We start from the raw sequence: 10,513 nt of genomic DNA, 5'->3' as shown, positions 1-10,513 counted from the left end.
CATGTGATCCAGGGGGCAGCAGAATTACCACTAGACCAGGGTTCCCCAACTGGCAGCCTGCGAGCCAAATTCTGTGCTTTTCTTTGGCATCCCAAGTTTTCTGAATAGCAAGAAATCAGCTTCAATTGATTTTAATTTGGTAAATCTGTTCCCAATTATTTCCACGAATAATAGAGACATGTGATAAGCAAGGTTTGAAAGTACGTTATATTTCAATATATCTGTTTGGGCTTCTTGCAGTTAATTTGCAGTTTACAAATAATTTGTAATTACACTACTGTTCAAAAGTTTGGGGTCGCTTAGAAATGTCCTTTGTTTTTGAAAGAAAAGCACATTTTTTTTGTCCATTTAAAATAGCATCAAATTGATCAGAAATACAGTGTAGACATTGTTAATGAGGTGACTCCGGAATGCTGAACTTCTAGGCAGAGTTGCAAAGAAAAAGCCATATCTCAGACTGACCAATAAAAATTAAACAAATATTAAGATGGGCAAAAGAACACACACTGGACAGAAGAACTCTGCCTAGAAGGCCAGCAACCTGGAGTCGCCTCTTCACTGTTGACGTTGAGACTGGACAGAAGAACTCTGCCTAGAAGGCCAGCATCCCAGAGTCACCTCTTCACTGTTGACGTTGAGACTGGACAGAAGAACTCTGCCTAGAAGGCCAGCATCCCAGAGTCGCCTCTTCACTGTTGACGTTGAGACTGGACAGAGGAACTCTGCCTAGAAGGCCAGCATCCCGGAGTCCCTCTTCACTGTTGACGTTGAGACTGGACAGAAGAACTCTGCCTAGAAGGCCAGCATCCCAGAGTCACCTCTTCACTGTTGACGTTGAGACTGGACAGAAGAACTCTGCCTAGAAGGCCAGCATCCCAGAGTCGCCTCTTCACTGTTGACGTTGAGACTGGACAGAAGAACTCTGCCTAGAAGGCCAGCATCCCAGAGTCGCCTCTTCACTGTTGACGTTGAGACTAGTGTTTTGAGGGTACTATTTAATGAAGCCACTCTTCTTTCTATTCTGGTTAGAGCCAGTTTGCGCTGTTCTGTGAAGGGAGTAGTACACAGCGTTGTACCAGATCTTCAGTTCCTTGGCAATTTCTCGCATGGAATAGCCTTAATTTCTTAGAATAGACTGACAAGTTTCAGAAGAAAGTTCTTTGTTTCTGGCCATTTTGAGCCTGTAATCGAACCCACAGATGCTGATGCTCCAGACACTCAACTAGTCTAAAGGGCAGTTTTATTGCTTCTTTAATCAGAACAACAGTTTTCAACTGTGCTAACATAATTGCAAAAGGGTTTTCTAATGATCAATTAGCCTTTTAAAATTATAAACTTGGATTAGCTAACACAAAGAGCCATTGGAACACAGGAGTGATGGTTGCTGATAATGGGTTTTTTGCAAATCATTCCAGTCATTGGCAGCAGAGAACTGGAAGGAAAGGCGGCCAAACGAGGTGTTGGCTTTGGGGTTGATCAGTGAGATATACCTGCTGGAACGTGTGCTACGGGTGGGTGTTGTTATCGTGACCAGTGAACTGAGATAAGGCGGAGCTTTACCTAGCATAGACTTATAGATGACCTGGAACCAGTGGGTCTGGCGACGAATATGTAGCGAGGGCCAGCCGACTAGAGCATACAGGTCACAGTGGTGGTGGTCTAAGGTGATTTGGTAACAAAACGGATGGCACTGTGATAGACTGCATCCAGTTTGCTGAGTAGAGTGTTGGAAGCTATTTTGTAGATGACATAGCCGAAGTCGAGGATCGGTAGAAATAGAAAGCTGATTCTAGATTTGATTTTTGATTGGAGATGTTTAATATGAGTCTGGAAGAAGAGTTTACAGTCTAGCCAGACACCTAGGTACTTATAGTTGTCCACATATTCTAGGTCGGAACCGTGCAGGGTGGTGATGCTAGTCGGGCTGGTGGGTGCGGGCAGCGAACGGTTGAAAAGCATGCATTTGGTTTTACTAGCGTTTAAGAACATTTGGAGGCCACGGAAGGAGTGTTGTATGGCATTGAAGCTCGTTTGGAGGTTAGTTAGCACAGTGTCCAAGGAAGGGCCAGAAGTATAAAGAATGGTGTCGTCTGCGTAGAGGTGGATTTGGGAATCGCCCGCAGCAAAAGTGACATCATTGATATATACAGAGAAGAGAGTCGGCCCGAGAATTGAACCCTGTGGTACCCCCATAGAGACTGCCAGGGGTCCGGACAACATGCCCTCCGATTTGACACACTGAACTCTGTCTGCAAAGTAGTTGGTGAACCAGGCGAGGCAGTCATTAGAAAAACCAAGGCTATTGAGTCTGCCGATAAGAATACGGTGATTGACAGAGTCGAAAGCCTTGGCCAGGTCGATGAAGACGGCTGCACAGTACTGTCTTTTATCGATGGCGGTTATGATATCGTTTAGTACCTGATTGCAAGGGGGAGAAGTTACGGTGGGATTCGAAATGGTCAGTTATCTGTTTATTAACTTGGCTTTCGAAGACTTTAGATAGGCAGGGCAGGATGGATATAGGTCTGTAACAGTTTGGGTCTAGGGTGCCACCCCATTTGAAGAGGGGGATGACCGCGGCAGCTTTCCCATCTTTAGGGATCTCGGACGATACGAAAGAGAGGTTGAACAGGCTGGTAAATAGGGGTTGCAACAATGGCAGCGGATCGTTTTAGAAAGACAGGGTCCAGATTGTCAAGCCCAGCTGATTTGTACGGGTCCAGGTTTTGCAGCTCTTTCAGAACATATGCTGTCTGGATTTGGGTGAAGGAGAAGCTGGGAGGCTTGGGCGAGTAGCTGCGTGGGGGGCGGAGCTGTTGGCCGGGGTTGGAGTAGCCAGGAGGAAGGCATGGCTAGCCGTTGAGAAATGCTTATTGAAATTTTTGATTATCATGGATTTATCATTGGTGACCGTGTTGCCTAGCCTCAGTGCAGTGGGCAGCTGGAAGGAGGTGCTCTTATTCTCCATGGACTTTAGTGTCCCAAAACTTTTTGGAGTTAGAGCTACAGGATGTGAATTTCTGCTTGAAAAAGCTAGACTTGGCTTTCCTGACTGACTGCGTGTATTGGTTCCTGACTTCCCTGAACAGTTGCATATCGTGGGGACTATTCGATGCTATTGCAGTCCGCAATAAAAAAGTGACCCCAAACCTTTGAACGGTAGTGTATGTTCCGACCCCATGACCATCCGCTCGAGAAAATTAAAAATCATCCCATGGCTGATTGTAGTTATTGATCCCTGCAATAGACCAACCCCCAGCATTATGGAAAATGTTCTATCAACATGACATCTTGCATTTATTGTGCTTTACATCATTCCAGCACAAATAGGATTTAGGCATTCATAAGTGTATAACAACCTATGGAAATGCATAGAAAGTTGGTTGAAATTACACAAAACCCCACATGGCAGGGCATGTTTTCAAGAAGGCTTTATTAAATTACAAATTAAATTTAACATTATTTCTTCTGACTAACATCCTCCGCTGTATATCTAATCAGTGCAGGTTTTCTAGCTTACCAAGTATCGCCACGGTTGGCAGAGTTAACCATAAACATAGAAGGAAAAACATGGAATTCAAAAGTGCAACATCAATTAAATGCATGAGATTTATATCACATAAGGCAAAAGGTTCATAACATGGCGTTTCTTCTCTCAAAGCAACGTAGCCAATTACGCTCTATTTACAGTAACAGTGATAATTAAAATATATATTTTTAACTGTAAAGTAAAAATAGTATCAGTTCAACTTGTGGATTGATTGTATTCAATATCGTAGAAAAAACAGAAAGAAGATCAGGTGAAGAGATGACCTTTTTTAACAAGTGGATCCATAGATCCGTGTGACCAGTCGTGGTGACTGGGTGATGATGGTTGAGATCATAGAAATACAGAAATAGAATTGAGTCATTCTAATTTCTATGGTTGACTTTTTCTTGGCTGTTTTGCTGGTCAGGGAAACGTAGTTCCCATAGTTCTGCCCCACAGAATCAGCCAATCCGATTCTATGGTTCTGGCCTGCCGGTCAGAGCTGGGAGAGAGGAGAAGGTGCTGGGTAACAGTCTCGTCATTGGTCGTTGGCGCTATTCACCAGGTGGCTCTTCTGCACCTCCAGCTCCTCGGCGCTCACCATGTCCGAGTTGATGGCGGCGTACCGCGTCCCGTGGAACTGCCGCAGGTGAATCTGAGGAGAGGGGTCGAGACAGAGGGAACATGTTCAGAAATAGTCTATATGAAGTTACATGCAGGAAGCCTCATATGACCATCCTTACAGAATGTAAGCTTGAGATCAGGATGTTGGTACAAGGCTAACTTGCAGGTACAATAAGTAAGGTCATGACAGGAAGAGTGGTAACCCCACACTGTTGAATGTTCTAACAATTCTCAGACTCGTACATCTAGTAGTGTAGCCTCGGTAATGTATTAAACATGTGAGTTTGTGATGAATCCAGCAGTGCAGGCTCCTGCACATTTCTTATTGCCGTTTCATTGTGTTACTACTATGGTGCTATTTCTACTGAAACAACCTTAAACGGTCATAGACCACAAGCATCACTACGTACCATTTGGTACCAGATAGTTACCAATAGTGCTGACTTCTTTGATGCAAGTCAAGTATCCATTGTTGGTACATAGTTACTACTGTAGTTAGTTAATACCAATGTACATACCAAGTACTAGCTGGAAAGAAAGATTTTTGGCTGCATCTCCAAACACCAGACAGACAATCTTGTTGAAAAGCACCACTTAAAACATAGTCAAACACTTAACACTAGGGATTAACAAGGGATGTCAGTGACCAAAACCTCTTTTGTAGCACAGATGTAGCTGGTTGGGTTAGCCTGCAGAGGAAGCTGTGGAATCAAGTGTCTGACTATGTTTAGTGGTGCTATTCAAGATTGTGGTCTATCTGGTGGTTGTAGATACCTACAGCCTGATTTCCAGCTAGTAATTGGTATGTACATTGGTATTAACTAACTACAGTAGTAACTATGTACCAACAATGGATACTTGACTTGCATCAAAGAAGTCAGCACTATTGATAACTATCTGGTACCAAATGGTACATAGTGATGCTTGTGGTCTATGACCGTTTAAGGTTGTTTCAGTAGAAATAGCACCATAGTAGTAACACAATGAAACGGCAATAAGAAATGTGCAGGAGCCTGCACTGCTGGATTCATCACAAACTCACATGTTTAATACATTACCGAGGCTACACTACTACATGTACGAGTCTGAGAATTGTTAGAACATTCAACAGTGTGGGGTTACCACTCTTCCTGTCATTGACTTTAATGACCTGCCAAGTTAAATACAATTTTAAAGATAAACACCGGTAGCCGGGATCAACACCTCACATTTCCCAAGAAAATAAAATTACAAGACCTGAGAAATTACAACAATGTCGCACTAAAGCAATTCCGCAAATATTGGCATAAAATAGCACATTATCCAAACAGGTTTTCACATGGAAACCTTGAGCATAATTGACACCGCCGGACTGCACATGAGACCCGAATGCAGTTTAGAGTTCTCATCAGAACTGAAATTCGATCCCGGTCTGACCGAAGCCCGGTGAGCTGAAGCCCGAGCCCAGGCCTGACATCACAGAAATGAAGTGCCAAAAAAATGAGTAAAAAGATTTCTAGAAAAGTGTACATTGAAATAAAGTGGTGTTGAGAACAACATGGCGGAGGCGGACGACAGCAGAGTGAGGAGAGGAGGAAACAGCCATTGGATCTAGAAAAAGCGCAGATAGAGGAAAACTCACCTTAGTTATGATGCACTGAATGATGACAATATTTGAATAAAGTAGGCTAATGCAATTGAAGGCATGTATCAAATTCTTGCTTATACTGAAACTCCCAAAGTCATATCCAGCCGTTATACTAATTTAAAGCAATAGTCGTGTGTGGTCACCTAGATTATAATTTCAGCACCGTTTTGATTGGGACAGCGACATCTCGCTGCTTTGAGACAAGCGTGGGAGACTCCTCGAGATAAATCAATCTATGTCAGATGTTAGTATTCACTGAATCTCCATTTGGATATTTGGTAACAATTAGGCTGGGAAATGTTAGCCACATTGAGGTGAGAGCGGTATGAGAGTAGAACAGTTGACACTATCATCATCAGCTGAGTCTGAAATATACAAGATAAACATACTAAAGTGGTGAGATAATACCACAGCTTCCTCTCCAGGCTAACCCAACCAGCCGCATCTGTGCTACAAGATACATTTTGATGACAGACATCACTTCACTTTCTTATAAACTTCTGTTCCTAATACAATGTAAGGGGAAAGTCACATCATATCCCCACATGAAATATATTGTGTAATATTTATCATATCAGTTTGGTGGTTTAAATGGTACAGTGTGTCTTTTCTACCAACTCTGATGTGCTCACCTGTATGTATAGGTTGACCTCAGCACTCCTACACAGGTAGGGGAAGTTTCCACCCGTTTTGAGGTGAGCCCGTCTGGCATTTGGATACAGCTTATACATTTCCTCTTTCGCCTCGTGTGACAGGGCACTCTGGTCGAACACCTTTAAACCAAATGAAACGCGCACACAAACAAGTAGCACACACACAGTTATACACAGTCGCATACATATGCATAAGCACAGAACACATCCAGGTTACAGCTCCAATGACCCACCCACAAGCCACAAAACAGCCAATCCCTACTGATATGTGAAGTGAGATGTACAGTAAACAAGAATGGAAATAAAATGCTGCAAATGAACAGCAGTTCCTCCTACATCCATAATGGTGACGGCCAGGTCCTTTATCTTGTGAGGCTCCACGTAGGAGTTCTGACAGTTGAGTGTTAGTCTGGAGGCTAGCTCACCCTGGTTCAGGCTCTCCAGCTAGGGAGGGGGGAGAGAGAAAGAGGTGGAGAGAGACAGAGAAGGGGGTTGAGAGAAAGAGAGAGATGAAAGAGAGAAATGGGTAGAGAGAGAGAGAAGGGGGGGGGAGAAAGAGAGAGAGAGGTGGTAACTGTCATACCTCATCAAAACCCAAAATATGCATCTCTGCTGTGAATTTGAGTGGTTACATTTCTCTAGACAATCCCTCAGCTGTTTACCAAAACAATTTCAGATTACCCCTTTAATAGAGGTCTGGAACTTACTCTGTCGACCATAAAGTCGATTGCGTCGGCCATCTTGGGGTCGACAGGTCCTTTAGCGAAGTTCCCCAGGACAATCTTCTTCAACATGAAGGCGGGCATCAACCAAAAGCTGGAAGGCAAGAAATAACATGGCGTCCCTGTATGAATGACTCAGAACAGAATAGAGAAACTTATGTGTCTCAAAGCTAAATGGTAAGGCTAAACCAAAAAAGACAGGACTGGCAAACATGTAACTTTAATGAACTACGGAGGCCTACACGGTACACAGATGACATTTGTAATGACAGACCATAAACAAAGGCTATGTTTTGCGTTTTGACAAACACCTGGGTCACGTTCAGCAGGGTAAAATGGTGCCTTTCTGACATGTAGAGAAAGGAATCATGTCAGCTCTATTCATGGCATTTCTATCTGTACCGCTCCACAACGTTTGTCCACTGAACACGACCCTGTTCTTCCTCCACAGCACGGTCAAGGGTAAAACGGTCTTATTCATTAGGCACCAAATCGAACAAAACAGACAAACAGGGCAGGACTACTTGAACTTGTCCAATAAGAAATGCTTGTTTTAATTTTGCTACAGTGTTCCTTAAGGAATACAACCCAGGACTGTACCTGTTGGCTGTCAATGTCTGGTTGAAGATGGTGGTGTCACTGAAGGAGTTGCACAGGATCAGAGAGTGGACTCTGGGAGACTTGTGTGTGTGCTCGGCAAACTTCTGGGCCAGGAAGCCGCCCAGAGAAGCACCAAATAGATGGACCTATAACAATAGAAATAGTCTTGACACTTTACTTAAAGCCTTAATGCATTATGATGCACTTAGAATACATGCTTATGACACGCCTTATAATGGAAGTCCATAATGATCATGACTATATTGAACATTTGCTACATAAATTATAATAAGACAATTATAACGCCTCATACATGTTTATAACAAGTAATAATGTATTATGTAATAGTACCATTAATATAGTAATAATATGGTCCTGTATGGCTCAGTTGGTAGAGCATGGTGCTTGCCCCGCCAGGGTTGTGGGTTTAATTCTCAGGGACACCCATACGTAAAATGTATGCAGTATAGATGCATGACTAAGTCACTTTGGAGAAAAGCGTCTGCTATATGGCATATATTATTATATTAAAAACGCATTATAGCTGTCGGTTTTGCATAATTCCAGGTCATACCATTGTAAAACCATAAAAGACTAGCGTTACAAGTTTTCCATGGTAATACAAACCTTGTCCAAATGCAAGTGATCGAGAAGCTTCCGAAATCCATCACAGAACTCCAAGAGATCCCAATAAACAGGATACTGCAGCTAAGAGAGACAGAGAAAAGTCATTTTCAGAAACCTTAACTTGTAGAATATATCCAGTCTAGGAACCCCTGGGGCTAGTTTAAAACACATTTAATCCAGATCAAAACGGTCCTGTGTTGGGTAAACTTATTCTGCTTCGGATGTGTTTTATCCTTGTTTGCATACAGTTCTAAAACAAAACAAAGCCAAATCTCTAACAGCTAAAAGCACTAGATGAACCTAGCAGCTACAGAGAACCGGAATCAACTCTATGCCACTCAGTGTGATGTTAAAGTCATGACATTCAATGGTGCCTGGCTCAAATAAAAATCACTTGGAATATAGCCTAGTGAAAGACTTCTACATCAGAATAGACTTGTATTGTACCCTGGCTGGTCTAGAGGTAAAGCCTCCAGCACGCGTCTTTAGTATCGGCATGTGATCAAATCCAGCCTACTGCCCTTTCACACAACCTCGCTTTAACCTTCCCCACTGTTATTCTCTCTCACTATTTGGTCAATAAAAATCTGAAAACACCTTTATGAACCTATAGCGCAATTAAAAGTATACCAGCTTCATAAAGATGCTTATAAAAGCATTAGACTTAATTACACTCCTCAGTTTTGCCTGTCTTACTGTTATATTAGTTATATTAACTGTGTAGGTCAAATATCAAAATACCAGCATTCATCCATTACTGATCCATTCTAAATTCTCACCATACAGTCCGAATACAGTTTTTCCAAAGTTCTTCATATAAAAGGCTTTTTATTTGAAATTCTAAATATGGAGGATGGCCTAACAGCCAAAATGTTTGATTTGCACTGGTTGCCTCTACACTGAATAAATAAGCATCACAAAACCTGTAGAGTGGACCCAGTCTAGTGTATCTAATATTCCAAAAGGAGTGCCTTGGTCATTTGACTGTGGATGATGAATATCTTAATGAATATTATGAGCCACAAGCCATAAAGGTGTTCTTTCACAGTGACTCACTGAGATGACTCTGTAGCCCCAGCCTGTCAGGGCTAAGACCTGCTGGAAGAACACCTCTGCTGTCCCACTCACAGGGGGAAGGAATATGATGGGACACCTGATGCTCTTTGGGCCTGCGTCATACAAGGACCACACCTTGCTGTCATCGTCGTCCACTATAATCTAGAGAGATGATACAGAGGTGAAACATGAATGTACAACCCATAAATGCAAAACATTCCATGTAATATTATAGCAAATTCTATAACAAAGAACTGTGTTTCTAGATGGGATCACGTCAATGAAAGGGATATTTAAGAAGACTGTGTTGGACTCGTCAATGTCAACAAACTGAAGATATATAGTATAACTGTTCAATTAAATATTATTGTATTGAGTTCATACGGGCTATGTGAATGGCCAGCAACGGAAACAACTGTAGTGATAAAGCTAGCTAGGCTATTGTGGAGTGCGATATGTTGTTTTTGCTTACTTTTTTCAGTGGCACTGTGCTTCTGAACCAGTTGTAATCAGGAGATATTCTTATCTCCTCCATTTCTGTGGAAACAAGAAGACGAAGGCTAGTAAGAAAGCTAATAGGCTGGTATTAAGTATCCTCCTGTTAAAGGAAGGAAGGAAGTAAGATGATTCTGAAACTGATTAGCCATCCTTCAGCGTGTGCTTGTTTATCTCTTTAGTAACTAAAGAGGGGGGTTGATGAGAACCGTCAGCTAACACCAGTTTGCATTTATTTTATTTGGCTAGTTTGTCGCATGTCTCTGTCTAGTTCACGTTAGCCATCCTAGCTAACGTTAGTCACCACTCGTGACGAATACTTAAGCTGCAACGTTAGCTAACGACTGTACGATTTTCTCTCTCACAAAGTTATTACCTGCAAACCGATGATCAATGACAAAAACAAAAATATGTCAAAATACATAGGGTCAATATTACCGTGTTTGCTTTGGATATCATTCACCGTTAAGGTCCACTTTTATCCACAGATTAGCAACATTTTATTTCTCGTTCTGAACAAGTCATATGACATTACTTGCACGCACTTCCGTGATGCTCAGGGGCGTGTTTCAACATTCTT

General features: G+C 42.3%; 1 protein-coding gene across 3 annotated transcripts; it reads right to left on the bottom strand.

Annotated features, from left to right (window-relative positions):
• Positions 1-3,416: 3,416 nt before the first annotated feature.
• Positions 3,417-10,513, bottom strand: spg21 (spastic paraplegia 21 (H. sapiens)). Of its 3 annotated transcripts, none has more exons than XM_036963151.2 (10): positions 10,372-10,509; positions 9,911-9,975; positions 9,439-9,600; positions 8,383-8,463; positions 7,756-7,901; positions 7,141-7,249; positions 6,770-6,877; positions 6,413-6,553; positions 5,663-5,743; positions 3,417-4,184 (listed from the first exon to the last, which is right to left on the bottom strand). In XM_036963151.2, the coding sequence occupies exons 2-10, from the start codon at positions 9,971-9,973 to the stop codon at positions 4,068-4,070; spliced, it is 1,008 nt and encodes a 335-aa protein (XP_036819046.1). In that variant the 5' UTR covers positions 9,974-9,975; positions 10,372-10,509; the 3' UTR covers positions 3,417-4,067.

The sequence above is a fragment of the Oncorhynchus mykiss genome, chromosome 6 (genome assembly GCF_057628025.1).
Source record: "Oncorhynchus mykiss isolate SJ-2025 chromosome 6, ASM5762802v1, whole genome shotgun sequence".
Classification (NCBI taxonomy): domain Eukaryota; kingdom Metazoa; phylum Chordata; class Actinopteri; order Salmoniformes; family Salmonidae; genus Oncorhynchus; species Oncorhynchus mykiss.
This window is presented reverse-complemented; position numbering and strand designations above follow the sequence as displayed.

Excerpts from the sequence above, each read along its gene's own strand:
- spg21 (XM_036963151.2), bottom strand. The coding sequence starts at position 9,973 with ATGGAGGAGATAAGAATATCTCCTGATTACAACTGGTTCAGAAGCACA. Across the intron at positions 9,601-9,910 it reads GCACAGTGCCACTGAAAAAA|ATTATAGTGGACGACGATGA; the intron begins GTAAGCAAAAAC and ends TCATCTCTCTAG. Across the intron at positions 7,902-8,382 it reads ATCACTTGCATTTGGACAAG|GTCCATCTATTTGGTGCTTC; the intron begins GTTTGTATTACC and ends CTATTGTTATAG.